At 47.2% G+C, this 15,186-nt stretch overlaps 1 protein-coding gene across 1 annotated transcript in view; it reads left to right on the top strand.

Moving 5' to 3' along the window:
* The window catches only part of LOC143323576 (SH3 and multiple ankyrin repeat domains protein 2-like), a 166,171-nt gene that overhangs the window by 40,478 nt on the left and 110,507 nt on the right, over positions 1-15,186 (top strand). Inside the window, exons 3-5 of the mRNA XM_076735501.1 lie at positions 4,949-5,176; positions 10,370-10,573; positions 13,353-13,424. Of these exons, the coding sequence (XP_076591616.1) occupies positions 4,949-5,176; positions 10,370-10,573; positions 13,353-13,424 (504 nt within the window). The remainder of the gene's footprint in view (positions 1-4,948; positions 5,177-10,369; positions 10,574-13,352; positions 13,425-15,186) is intronic.

Below are 15,186 nucleotides of genomic sequence, written 5' to 3'. Positions count from 1 at the left end.
TTCTTCTGCACTTCATGGAGCTGAATACGACAGCAGCTCATGGAAACGTCTGCTGCAGGTACAAACTCATGAGTCTGGAGAGAAAGCTAAAGTTAGCGTGACTGCTGGCAAGGCTAATAACAGTCTGTCAGTGGATGTTTGGAAACTGTTAGCCGGTTTGCTAATGGGGTGAGCTAACTTTGCTATGCTGCATCAGGCACATAGCAATTAGCAAGCTAGCATGAGTAGCTAACAATAGCTATGTGAGGTCAGCCGCTGGGGGGGGGGGGGGGGGGGGGCTGCTTGTTTTTGCTCAAAGAGCTGTTAAAACAACCGACTGCAGCTTTAATGTTGCGTCATACTTCGTGTTGAGTGTGTTCATCCCGCTCTGACGGCCTCAGCACTAACTCCATGTATTAGTTTTCCAGGTGTTCAGCTCCCCCCCCCACACCTGTCCCTGTCACAGACGTTTACGCTGCAGAGAACTCGGCTTTCCTCCCTCTTTGTCTACCTCTCACACACATGCAAATCAAAGCAAATTACTGTGTTCATTACTGAACTCTGCACACTCTCTTAGGTACCTAAAGACTTAGAAAGTCTCCGAGAAAGTCTTTTCATCTTTTCAATTACACCACCGAATGAAGAGAGGGACCGGTGGAGGAAAGATGAATCCAGGGATGGCAAAAAAAAAATGGCCTCGTTACAATGAACAGAGTGTGTGCGTGTGCGTGTGTGTGTGTGTGTGTGTGTTAACGACAGCAACAAAAGAAGCAGTGGCACAGCCTCTCCTCCTCCGTCTCACACACACTTTCACACATTCACACTTTGACTGTCAGAGAAGCAGCCGGAGAAAGTAACGGCACTCAGAGCCCGAAAAGTGCTTTTTGGCCCCAGAAAGGTTCCCTTGATTTGATGGCGTCGCACGCGAGGAACCTGACACGTGTCACGGCGTCCTGCTGCACAATCAGGTGTAATGAGGCCGGTGTGCAGAAGGTGCTGGAAGTCGGTCAGGCGTCGAGCGAATGTGATCAGATCCAAACGGGCCTGAGCTCCGAGACTCAATGTGACCTTTGAGCTACGAGCTTCACTCACAGGCAGTCAGTCAGTTTGTCCGTCAGGTGGTTTTATTTTCCTCCATCTGAAAAGACGTGAAGCGCCGCTAACTCAGCTCGGCCTGTCAGGAGAACGAACGCGGCCACTTATCAGATGTAAGTTGTGCCTCATCTGAATAATAAATACGACTAAGCGTTGCATAAATGTCCACCGTTTATGGTTCTCTGTGCAACAACACGTCCTCATGCACGTCTGCGTGGTGTTTTCAGTCAAAGTGAATTGTCTATGAATGAATTAGCATGCTAATCAGCTGATAATTATCACTGTGTGAGGAGAAGGAATTGCTTGGCTCTGTGATTGGCTCTTCTCGCTGCTGGTGAAGCGCAGCGTTGGGTTGGTGATGGAGGGAAGCCCCGCGTGTGTCTCGTTAATGAATTCCCTCCATAATCACGGCTTCCACGCCGCCGCGCTCACGTGTGTGTTTGTGTTGGCGGCGTGTAATCATTATGTTGTTGATACACATGTGGGATTTGTATGGAAGGCTGCTGGTTAACCAGCCAACCAAAAGACTGTCAGAAGACAACTTCCTGTCCTGCAGCTATTTCCTGTCTTTTATCGACAGGCATTCACTCAGAGTTAAACAACCTCACTGCGTTTGTCGAATTCATAACGGCTATTTTTGATTGACAGCTGAACATTTACCAGCGTTTGTTTACTTATTTACGTCCATGTTCAGATTTAGATTCATTCCTCCTTGAAGAAACGTCACTCTAGAAATAATTTAAATTTAAAGAATTTCCCAAATTGGGATTAATAAAGTTCAGTCTAAGTCTGAGTCTAAAATTAAGTCTAGTTTTGGACCGGAGGAGAACATCACGGCAGCTCCTCGTTTCCAGTCACCTGTTGCTGGACAGACACCACTGACGGCCAATCAGATTAGATGTCGATAATTAATGTTCATTCTGTAATAAATGAGTTTGAGGTTTTGTTGTCCCTGCAGCTCCCTCTAGTGGCCTGGAGAGCTTCTGTTGTTGCCGTTTGCATGTGTTGACATGTTCTGGACTTCATATTGTTTCCAGTTTGATGTTAATGTGTTCGTTTGCAGCACGTTTTTACCTTTTGAAATGTTCTGGGCCGTTGCATCACGTTTGACCTTGTCAGCCACCGTAGCTGAGGGATTTGTACTGGATAAGTGGATTTGATTTTGATAAAATGCTTCTGAATGGCATCTCAAATAGTAAAAAGTCTGGATGTAAATTGTTGCATTTTGCACAAACTCAACTTAAAATCATCTTTAGTTTCATTGATCTGATAGGTGATGCTATATTTTCTTCTTCAGTGGTGTCTGCAGGTGGATGGCCAATCAAAAGGTTCGAGTCAGCCTCTATTTAGCCTGAGAGGCGAAACCCAGGGCAGAAAAAGAAACAAGAGCAGGAGGCCGGTCGTTGTGTGGGGTTAAAAGACACCATCACTGTACACATCAATATAACGAGAGTCCAAAGACGGAGCAGCTCAAACATGCTGTGTGGACCGTTACCTGCAAGATTAGTGCAAATCAATGGAACACACAACAGCCTGAAGTTCATCCTGATACGAAGAAGTGCAGCAGCTGTGTGTTTCTATAGACTCTGAAGTGTTTTCATCTCAATGAGCTCATAGAAAACGATCATCAAGTTCATCTAAGCATTGATCATGTACGTCAATTACTTTGTGTTTTTCAATACATTTGAATATTTAATGCGTTTTTACCGCATATTGTAAGCACATATATGAACACACACACACGCACACACACGCACATACACACACACACGCACACACACGCACACACACACACTCTCCATATGACGCTCTTTAATACCTTGAGTGCATTTTTAATTGACCACATGCTGATTGGAAAAGTGTGGAAGAAAATTATACAAATTACAGCATGAAGCTCTCAGCAGGAAGCCCGAATGGAAACGAGAAAGAGCTCCAATAAACCAGAACTGATGTGAAAACTGGCAATTTTCTAAATGCCTTATTATAACAAGTCGCTTTCTGTCTTTTCTCACTCGTTTTTTTTTTTTTTTTGGTTTGTTTTAATCGTTTTGAGACTGTTCTATCATTTCACACTCGAGGAAAACAGTGAAATCTGTCGTCATTATCAGGACGAGCAGAAAGAAAAGCTGATGGAAACAGAAGGCGTCGTCATCAGCGTCCAGGTATCAGGACACAATGAGAGGCAGCTCAGCTGATGGACGCGTGGACACCAGGACAGGTGCCATGAAGTTTGTCCAACGTCCTCGCAGCTGAGACGTCTCACCTGCTCTCTGCTGGTGTTCCTCATTCGTGAGCTTCTCCTTCATCAAACATGTCGGCTTTGTCTTTTGCTTTGTGTTGATCGTGTTGATGGTGTCGCACGGATTCTGATGAAGAGGGAATGATGTCGTCTTATCTGGAGCGCTCTGATTGGTCGTTTAACTTTACACGTTGGCGGGTTTGTGTTTGTGTTGCACTGAGAAGCACATTTACATATTTTACTTTGACCCTTTTTAAAGCTAAAATGAATAAATGAAAAATACCTTTTCCAAGTGCTTCACCTGTGCAGGACTGCAGCTAACGATTAGGTCAATTAAACAGGTGATTATGTTCTCCACTAATTGATCAACAGGTGTGCAAAATGCCAGGAAATTGTGAAAAATATTTGTCTCAGTTTCCCAAAATGATCCCTGATCCAGCAGGAAGGAGAAGGTGTGAGCGAGAGCGACGTCCTTTGCTCTGAATCCGCAAGTCAAACCCCCCAACGAGCCATCAAACCCCCCAACGAGCCATCAAACCCCCAACGAGCCATCAAACCCCCCAACGAGCCATCAAACCCCCCAACGAGCCATCAAACCCCCAACGAGCCATCAAACCCCCAACGAGCCATCAAACCCCCCAACATGTTATCAAACCCCCCAACGAGTCATCAAACCCCCCAACGAGCCATCAAACCCCCCAACGAACCATCAAACCCCCCAACATGTTATCAAACCCCCCAACGAGTCATCAAACCCCCCAACGAACCATCAAACCCCCCAACATGTTATCAAACCCCCCAACGAGCCATCAAACCCCCCAAAGAGCCATCAAATCCCCAACGAGCCATCAAACCCCCCAACATGTTATCAAACCCACAACGAGCCATCAAAGCTGTAAGTTTATGTTTTGACCATCAGATTCAAACATTTCATACCTAAAAAATGTTTTCCCTCCAGTTTGCCTGCCACAACATTAAAAAATCCATCACGTTTGTAAAAAGTGGAACCTTCAGCTTCAGCTCGCAGTCACAGAAGCTCTGTGATTGGATGATGAGTTTCGTCTACACTCTTGCACCTTTGGCTCTGACTGCCGCTCGCCGCTCACGCCGTCCACGCAGACCATGAACCCTGAGCTCTGTGCGGCCGTTCACTGTCTTTAAGGTCAAACACCTGCGGGCGTGTGGATCACATGACTTGTGGGTATTTAGTTAATGAATGACATTCTCACCTGCAGCCTGTGCACATGAACCTCTAACAGGGAAAGTGTGGATTTTAAGACGCTGACGATTGGATGCTGAGGCTATTTTAAACGTCTTAACTCGTCTATGTAGGTCAGTCAGGAGAGCGCGGCCACGGGCGCTGACTGATGACATGTTACGTGTTTCATCTGCTGATCCATAAATCACGCTGACGCTCAGCCTAACAGAGCGGCCGGCCACCTTTTTGAGAGACTTTGCTGCAGGTTTAGTTTGACCCTCCTGAAGCTCTTTGACTCCCGTGCAGCATAAAGGAGGGTAGAATAAACTGAATATCAAGCCCGTGTCTGGGGACTCTTAGATTTGAATGGCTGCTTTCTCTAATGAACACTTTGAGTCTGTGTGAGTCTGACCTTCCTCCCTCCTCGTCTGTCCCAGCTGAATCCGCCGGGCCTGCTGACTATGCCCCGGAGCCCCACCTCCAGTGAGGATGAGATGGCCCAGAGCGTTTCCGACTACTCAGACGACTGCGCCTCCGACAGCTCCCGCGAAGAGACCATCTACGAGACCATAAGGGCCACCGCCGAGCCGTCGCGGAGCCGCATGGACGACATTCACACCAACTCGTTTGTCGTCCGTGTGCTCATCCCCGACCTGCAGCAGACGGTGAGTATCTGTGAGGACGAGGACAGACGTGAACGTGTGTGTCAACGTGCAGCCGTGTGAGAGTCGATATGAAATATGAGGCAGTATTGATTATCAGACCTTCTCGTGGAGAGAGAATGAGCGATGGCGTGTGTGACACCTTATAGCCTTATTGACGCCCTCAGGGCTTTGTTTGGAAGCAGCACAGTGCTGCTGGAGGGTGCAGGGTCTAAGCACCTCAGGTTGATTTTTAAAGATGTCCCTAAAGTGGAATCTGAGTGTGAACTGACAGATGTCACAGATGTTGACAGCTGCTCACAGAGCACTCACTCCACCTGCATCAGGCTCAGAGTGCTCATTCAAACTGCCCTCATGTGTGCAGGAGTATTTCCTGACGCCTGCAGGTGAGATGAAACAGCTTTTCTTGCTCTGAGGCAGAAAAGACGCAGACGTCAAAAGACGAGCTCACCGATGAATTATCTGCTCTGGACCCTGTTAGAAGCTGCTTTTTAAATCAGCGTGTTGCAGAAACCTTTCACTCGTTTCCATTCTGACGTAAAGAATTAGACTTAAATGAGGTCTGAACAGACGGACTCACGTGGTGTCTTTTCCTCTAATAACACACAGCGGTGGTGAATGTCGAGTGGGCGATACGTCGCGTTGATGTACGGACTTGTGCGTAGGTGAAGGTGTGCGTTTAAAGGGGTCTTATCAGGGAAAAGTGGTTGTAAATAACTGGGGGGTGGACGTGAGACTCTGCAGATCTTCCAGATGATTGAGGACGGGGACGGTTACTGGTGTGTTCAGTCCTGACCAGCGTAAGATGGAGCTCGCTCTGTTGATCAGGAACACACATCAACACCAGCGCCGGCCTTCAGGACACTGATGATAACATGTGGGAGCCCAGACTGAGGAAACAATGTTCCATGTTTTCATTAAAATGTAAATGAAAGGCAGGTAGATGAACAGCTGCAAACTGTGTGACTGAGAAACAAGCAGCAGCTTTCGTTTGCTCACAGATTACCAAATAAAACATGTCAACGCAAAAGTCTTTTCAAATTCAAAGCAAAACTTTGACGTTTTGCAGAGACAGCCAGCCTGCGTCTGCCCAGCGGGAAGAAAATCCATGTACCAGCACCTCCAACCAACGTCTTTGAACACGTTGCATCTCGGTTTTTAATATATTTAAATGAACAGTGTCGTTGCACAGTGCGACGCTGTGCCAACACGTTCTCCTCATTCTGTTTTCCCAGTTCAATCCTGTCTTTTCTGTCACTGAAGGCACAAACAGCCTCTCACAGATCATCCCGCTGCTTTATGTGACGGTCAGCGCTCTTAAATATTTCAGCTTCAGGCTTGACGGCCTCACTGATCCACCAGCGAGCTGAGAAACATCAGGAAGAGAAACCTGATGGAGTGAACGTCCGCTCTTTAAACAACACCGCTGGAGTCTGGATGTTTGATATGTTTTATTAATTTTAACAGTGGGAATTATGCATGTTTCATTTACATAGCAGCCCCATGCGTTCATCAGCTGCACACTGCTGCGTCTAATGAAGCCCCAGGTGTGCTGTGTTTACAGTAAGGGAGCACAATAAGAGCATTGTTCCTACATGAATGACTGCTGCAGCGTCCGTGGGCAGCACATGGCGGCGTGCTGCATGCCCGCTGGTCCTATAGCTCGTATGCTGGAGCTGTCAGCGGATGTGGCTTTACAGCCGTTTGGATGTAAAGGTTTATCATCAAAGAGCAGCGGTGCCCAGCTGCAGCTCCCTGCGGGTGAGCAGCTGGACGTACAGTAGTTTGATCTGCACCGTGGCTCTGCGTTTGATGTGTGTGTCCGCGGGGACGCAGAATTGTTCCAGATAGCTTTACGCTGGATGTCCGTGACGGCACAGAGTCAGAGCGTTTCCTCGTCGCGTTTTGGCAGAACAAAACAGTGGAAGGAGGAAGCGGGAAGTTGGCAGAGCAGCCACCCGAAGCCCCTCTCTCCTGGGTGCCCCTCCTTCGTTCGGGCTCCGTCACATTTTGCTCGTTTTCAGCGTCTTTGTGGACGTTCCGTTACCGCGCACGTCTTTTCATTTGTGTTAGAGAATTTCATCACACCGAGGCAACAGAAGGAACGCAATACGCAGCTGTTAACAGCTGGTTCAGAGCACTTTGGTGTGTGTGTGTGTGTGTGTGTGTGTGTGTGTGTGTGTGTGATCCACTGGGTTGGATCCTCAAGGTACCGTGTCGACCCAGAGATGAACTCACGACCCTGTGATGTAATTCGCTCAGTGGTTATAACTCCAGCATCGAGTGTGTGTGTGTGTGTGTGTGTGCGCGTATGTGTGTGTGTGTGTGTGTGTGTGTGTGTGTGTGTGTGTGTGTTCACATGTGCGCTAAGCTCTCTCACATGTATGCACGAATGCTCCTGATTTCACATTCATCGCTGAGCACTCGGTGGTGCCACTTGATCACATGATTGAGTCACACAGTCCACTTGGAAATCAAACTCAGCTGAATAATTCAAACACTCGGCACGTGTGTGTGTGTGTGTGTGTGTGTGTGTGTGTGTGTGTGTGTGTGTGTGTGTGTGTGTGAGAGAGAGAGCGTGGCCTCCAGCTCTGATGGAAGCTGGATGGGACCAAAGAAAGCTTTTACAGTCAGAACATTTGATGTATTAAAAGGAAATCATGACTTTCTGGTAATTGAGCCTCCTTTCATACGATATGACGTTAATCAGAAACGCTTTTTGCTCTCAGTACCAATAAAAGCACATTTAAAGAAATAGTTTGACATTTTGGGAAAGGATTCACTTGCTTGCTGAGAGTTGGATGAGAAGATAGAAACCACTCTTAAGTCTGTGTGAGATGAGCTGCAGCCAGGAGGCAATTAGCATAGCTTAGCATCAAAACTGGAAGCAGCTAGCCGGACTCCGTCCAAAGTTCAGAAATGCACCATCTAAGACCTCTAAAGCTCCCTAATTAACCCACTTGTGTCATCGTTACACAAGCAGACGAAGTGTCGAGTGTTGAAGTACTTTGGTTGGAACTCGTAACTCCAAATGTGGATGAAACAAAAGTGTTAATCATGGTGAGCTTTTAAGGAACAGCCTTTCCTCCTGCTTCCCGTCTTTATGCTAAGCTACGTTAATCGCCTCCTGGCTCCTGCTCCGTATGGATTGTGATCCTCATCGTCTCGTTGGCCAGACAGCGAGCAGCGAGTCTCCCACGATGAGGAACCGTTAACTTTTCTCTGATCGCACCGTGAACTTGTTACAACGAGCCTTGAGATTAAAATCCGTGGCAGCCGTAACAATGGTCTGCGCTTCACACAAACCGGCGCTACGATGTTGGACTGTGAGAATGTTAGAAGACCAGAGAACGAGACAGATGCAGGGAGTGTTAATGTGTCCTCTTCCCCACATGCTTCTCTGCGTCCTTTCTTCTTCTACAGGCTTCAAATTGTCCTCAAATGAGCTTTTTTCTCACTTTACTTCACCCATCTCCCCTCTCATTTCACGCCAGCGCGCAGCTCTTACATCCAGATGGAGACACCATCTTTTCAGAGCTCATTTTGCTAATGATTCAAAGACTGGACACAATGGCAGACTCGAGGTTACACAAGCAGGCTAGTTTTCCGAAGGCTGGTGCTTTGAATTCTTGGATCACGATCGGAGGCTTTGAGAACGTTGGAGAGCTTCTGATGCTCAACAGACGAGCGCATTCACGAGGCCGCCCGCCGCCACGCGCCGTCATGTCTGCACAGGAAGCAGTGGAGGGTTTGAGTTTTTCAACCAAAGTCGAACAGATAATCCAGAAGCCCGACCTGAGAAACAAGCACCAGAAATTTATTTATGGAAAACATAAGTTTACTGACGCGTCAGCGTGAATGACCACAGCTGACAGAATCAGAGCGTTTGTAGTTTGTTTGCTTTGTCCTGATTCAGGGACGGATACAAGCTCTTCTGTCATTGGTCAGAGGTATTACCAGGTAGATCCGCCTCAAAACGTTTCCTCCTCTGTCGTTTTCTTCTTCCTTATGCAGCACCAGCAGTTTGTTTTGTGTTCTTCTTCTGTGTTTATGTGGTTCATTAAATGAAAGCATCTGGACTGCAGCTAGAGAACAATGCGTCTTATGAGAGGACATGTCTGCTGGGTGCACGCCACCCACCACGCGCTCAAACACCTAATGCTCCTCACGGGCGTCAGGTGAACACCAACATTAAAGAGCGTCCAAGCTCGTCGAGTTTAACCACTGAAGAAGACGCTCTGCTTTTCATGCTCTTATTTTGACACTACCTGCGCCTGGCATGCTTTTATTGTGTTAAAGTTGGGATGGAAACGCTTGTGCTGTTTCTTTGATGATGACCAACTGGAGCGTCACAGTATCACTGCCTCTGCACTGAAGAACATGTTGGAGCACGTTGTTGAAGTTGAGCTCGTGTCGAGGAGGCAGCAGATGGAAATTAGCCACCGTAAGAAACCAGCAGAGGGGAAGAAGGCCGTATCAGTCCAAGCAGCCCTGCCAGATGCCAGACATCTGTGTCTGTACACTGAACCTTCAACCCTTCATCTTCCTCTCCTCTCTCTCCCATGCCTTCTCCACGCCAGGCGGGAGGATTACGGTTAGGCCGAGTTCACAGACTGCTCATCCCTTCAGCCGTTATCACAGACGCAGGGTTGCTATCGCCAGCTGAGCAGCACATCCAGCTGTAAACACTCACAGACACTTCCTGAATGCCGCGGCGCAGTGCCCATAATCCTCTCTGATTCAGACGAGGCCAGAAGTCCTGCATTGTGGGGGTTTTCACGCCGGGGGAGCTGGAACGTGGAAAGAGCAGAGGGCAGGGGGGTCGTGTCAGTCACGTCCTCGGCGGCCCTGTTAGCATGTAGCACAGGAACAATAAAACAATCCAGAAGCCTGGCAGCGTCTGTGGTGTATTTGTAGTAACTGGGACAGGGTTTGTATTATTCAAGCACCAATTTCAGTGTGTGTGATCTGCTCTGATTGGCCGCCATTGTTCTGCAGCGCTATTCATTTCCTCTCATCACTCTTACGTCCCGGCCTATTTACATCTGTCAGTCAGAAGCTGGAGGTCCAGTTTTACCAGTGAAATGTGTCACATGTTGATAACATGACGTTGTTTTGGTTATTATTTCGTCGCTCACTTTGTCTCTCTCCTCTCGCTCACTTCCTGTCTCTCCTCTGCCTCCCGAACCCGAGCAGAAATGCATGCGGTTCAACCCGGACGCGACGGTTTGGGTCGCCAAGCAGCGGATCCTGTGCACGTTAAATCAGAGCCTGAAAGACGTCCTCAACTACGGGCTTTTCCAGCCAGCGAGCAACGGGCGGGACGGCAAGTTCCTGGACGAAGAGCGCGTCCTTCGAGAGTACCCCCAGCCAATCAGCAAGGGAGTCCCGTCTTTGGAGGTAAACCGCTGGCCAGTGAGGTCACTCCTCCAGTTAGCAATCAATCAAATCAGTGGAAATCAGTGTGTGCTGTTACATAAACTGAAGGAGGAGGCAGATGTAGATCCTCTGACACTGTAGGTGAGGAGCACTAACGATGACGTCTACACAAACAAGTAAAATAAATCTTTATTTTACAGAGACGTTTTCTTATAATACAAACGTTTCTTCTCATTTTTCTCGTCAAACTTGTGGAATAAAACTACATTTTCATCACAAAACAAATGTAGAAATCTGCAAGAAGGAAAGAAATGTTCCTGAAAATGACCTGATTTACATGAAGGCTGTTGTTCAGATGTCTCTTATCACCTGTTTTACATGATGATCAATCTGTTTACAGTAAATTCCTGTTAAATACTGGTTTCATACTGTACAAAGACATGAGATCATGTGATGAAAGTTTACAGAAACATAATTCTAACCATCATTAGTTTTATGGAAACATTAGTTACAAGCATCTCTGATAGGTTTAAAGGCTCCTCTGATCAGTGTGTGTTGGTTTGATTGTAATTAAACACAAATATCCAACATATCCACAGACTGTAGTTCCATCATACGTGACTGCAGTTTGAACGTAGAAAAGCTGAAGTATGTAAAAGTACTTTTGCATCGACTGCTTCTGATGTTGATGATTAATCCGATGAGAGCTCAAACTGTTCTTCTGCCGTTCAGATTACTTGAGCAGTAGCGTGTCTGCGTGATGGCTGCACACTTTAAATCCTGATCTGAGACCCGTTGAGCGCACCGGTCTGTCTGACGGTTAGCGTTTCTGCTGCCTCCGCTCGTTTAGAGCGTTTACATTTCAATCCTCTGTGGATCCAGTGAGAAGTGACGATATCCTTTAAAGGACCAGTGATCTGTCACGTCTCCACATGCAGGATGTTGTGTTTTATTTCTGGAAGAGCAGTTTGAGTGACGGGAGCTTTCCAGTGACTCAGGCTCCATCGGATGAGGAGGAGGTTTGTTTACAATTTGCGGTGCAGATTGAATCTCCTCTTCCGTGATTACACAATGATTTCAATCAGCTTTACTTACTGAAACTTACTTTGTTGACAGTGTTTTTCTCTGGAAGCAGCCAGCAGCACCGTCACTCTGACTGACGATCTGTGAGCAGACCTTCCTCCGTCACGGCGGACTTTCCCCGCTCAGCGTCTGGGATCGTCTGCAGCCTTGGTTTTGGGCCTCGTGTGCCTACGGCCTCTGAACAGGCGAGAACACCAGGTGTCTCCTCATGACTCAGCCCAAACATGGTGGCTGCTAACAGCTAACTGCTTCAGGACGGCGCTGATGAAAGCTTCGTTCCCTCCATGCAGGCTGCCTGGCTCTCCGTGCTGGCTCCCCCTTTGAATGCCCTCTGTGTGCTGGTACTCTCATGTGCTGCGTAGGATAGTAGAACTACAACAAACGCACATCTCACGACCTTTGACCTCGATATATTGACCCAACGCCAACATGCTGTGCTGTGCATCAGGACCTGAATGACACAGCTGTGTTTAGCCCCGTGCAGCTCAGAGGTGGCAGGTTTTGAAGAATGCGGCTTTGGTGCATTCAGGCTTCCGTAGATGAGCTGTACACAGATTATACACAAAAATCCATCTGAGGAAGATTCTGGGATTGAAATATGGAAATATAGGCTATGAAACCAACATTTATCAGAGACTCGCTGTACGTAGTTTGGATGATCACACAAAATACAAGCCTGAAGCTTTCTGATCCTGTTAATGGGCTTTAAGAGAAGGTAATGTGAATTAATTTCACAGCATTTTTTTGTGTTTTACACCCTGAAATCTGTATTTCGACATGGACTGGATAATCCAATGAATAATACTGCATGGAAACAACAACCTTCATTTAAATCAGGTCATTTTAAGGTTTTAACATTTTCCATTTTCCTGTGATTTATGAATTTGTTTAACACTCAGAGATGTTTAATAATGATGATTTGTTTTTATTCGATACAGGTCCTGTGTGAAAGATCCTATAAAATAAAGATTTTTATTATTATTATGATTGGACAGTAATAATGTCTAACGTAAATATTTGTATTTTATCAAAAACTCTCTAGAATAATGTTGAAAAAACAACTCAGTATTTATGTCGAGCTCAAAAATTCCTCAGCTGAAGACTCAGAGCCTGAAAAACGATGAAGGTCAGTCGGCTTCATCAGTTTGAATCCGGCTCTCTTAAACGTGCACAGAGGCGTCTCGGTTTGGACAAAACCAAGTCTCACCCCGAGGTCGACCGACTGACCTCAGATCAGCGTGGAAAGCTTCAGAGTCACCATGTGATGAGATCCTTTGTGTCTCTCAGGGTCAACGGTGTTCGTCTACATCATGTTTGAGATGTTTTCTCTGCAGACTGTTGGAGACGGCGGTCTTCACGTCTCTTTGTTGTTGTTGTTGTTGTTGTTGTTGTGCCTCAAATGAAAAATATCGACAGAGGACATGTTGTGACTTCTCTGCACTGAACAATCCCACAGAAACACCACGTCCCTCTCAGAAAAGACAGGACGTCATTGCTCACAGTCGGCTGCTAAAGAAACCATGAAAGTAATGAAATGTGCGTTAACACAGAGGACACGTCTTCGTCTTCGTCTTTGTCTTCGTCTTCGTCTTCGTCTTCGTCCCCGCTGATCCTCTTTCTAAAGGAACGACTGCTTTTCAGTCATCATCAGCTCCCAGACGATCCTTTGACAGAAGTTTGTTTTTCTCTTTTTAATCGTTTGTCTTTCACTCCACAGTTCCGCTACAAGAGCCGAGTCTACCGGCAGCCCAACGTGGACGAGAAGCAGATCGCCAAACTTCACACGAAGGTGAGAACAACAGCGTGGTTTCTCTTCTGAGGGGAGAAAATGACACTAAACGTAACCGTCAGGCTGGTTTGTGGCCATCAGCTCTCAGACTGTCGAATGAGGCAATCAACACCACGTCATACTCCAACTTGACTTTGGCTCTCAAACAAGCAGCGGGCTTCATTTCCTGCCTGTGCTGTAGATTTAACACGGCACAGTGAAAGCAGGTTGAGAAGGATCGATGAAGTGGAATCAGAAAACACACCGCTGCTGTGCGCCTGGAACGACCTGCTTGACTCGGAGTGTTTACAACAACAGCACAGACTTTGAGAAACCGAGCGCAGGCAGCTGAGTCAGTCGAGTGTGACCGGTCAGCTGAGAGCGAGCGTGAGCGGCCGAGCGAAGAGCGACGGCCGAGCGGGAGGTGCTGCGAGGCCGCCGCGGCCTCACATCCACAGCGTTTCCAAAGTGAAATAAAAAACTCTCACAGATTGCATTAACAGCTTCACTGCTTAATTAGGGTAAGAGCGTATTTGTGTGTGTTTGGCTGAATTCTTGGCAGCCTGAACTGTGTGACGGGAACGTGCCGCTCGCCTGTCACTTTGGGCTTATTCGGAGCTTTTCTGTTCCTCTGTGATGATGAAGGAAAATCTGTAAGTTTGTGTGCCGCTCACAAGGAGTCTCTCTTCCCCTGCCAGCCCCAGCAGCAGGCCCCTCCTTTGCTCCATCTCTTCCCACCCACATGAACTGAAGCAAATCTCAGCAGTCGTTTTTTAGCCTCTTCATCGTTGTGTAAGGCTAGCTCTGGGCTGCCGTCCCATAGCTACTGTAATCCTGTAGTGCAGCCAAAGCATAAGTGTCTCTGGCAGCTCTGCATTAGCGGCACGCTAGGAAACCGTCTGACAGCTGCTCTGATTCTACATCTGAATGCAGGAAAGGGAGGACAGGAGAGAGCTCGAAAGGATGCAGAATGACGAATAAAAAAAAGGAAAAGGAGAGAATAATGTTTTAGAAATGTGGAGCGGGAAGACGAACGCACACGCAGACACATTCACGCTCTTTGCACAAGTCATTAGTCAGAAAAGGCGGCTCTCCTGTAAAAGGCCTTTATTTCTAATTCTGAATCTTTTTTTTTCTTTCTGATTTCTTGGCTTGACCCAACTTTTTGGAGCTAATCCTGTTTGCCATGCAGTCTGGTGCTCTGTGGTTGGCTGGAGCTCACACTGAGACAGCCAATCAGCCACCAGCCTCCCAAGCTGTTTCAGCAAAGAGAGAGAGACATGGAGAGGCGACCATCCTCCAGACTGTGATTCACCAGGCCTGCACACACACACACACACACACACACACACACACACACACACACACACACACACAGGGGACATATCAGCTACATTAAATAAAACATTGCATGAAAACACGGGGCCGTGTGCATGAACCCTCGACATTTCCAGATATTGGACTCGCAGTGACTCATCGTGGTTGATGTCTCCATGTTTGTGGCCAAACTGGCTTCGGTTTAACTCAGTCAGATAAAATCCTTTTTGATTTCATTACACTGTCTCTAAATGATGCTCAGGTACACTGAGAACTTCACCTGGTGAACAGCAAACCAACGAAAGAAGGAGTCATTAAGCTCATGAAATGTAAAGATGAGACGGGTGTTGGTGACACTCAGAGAAAGGCCCCTAAAAAGTCTTCTTTTCTCGGGATCTGAACTGATTCTGACATTTTGGATTGATTGGTACGACCAATAGGTGATAGGAGGCCCCTCTGTCCACCC

The sequence above is a fragment of the Chaetodon auriga genome, chromosome 1, assembly GCF_051107435.1.
Source record: "Chaetodon auriga isolate fChaAug3 chromosome 1, fChaAug3.hap1, whole genome shotgun sequence".
Taxonomy (NCBI): domain Eukaryota; kingdom Metazoa; phylum Chordata; class Actinopteri; order Chaetodontiformes; family Chaetodontidae; genus Chaetodon; species Chaetodon auriga.
The sequence above is the reverse complement of the archived record's forward strand: the minus strand, read 5'-3'. Positions and strand labels throughout refer to the sequence as shown.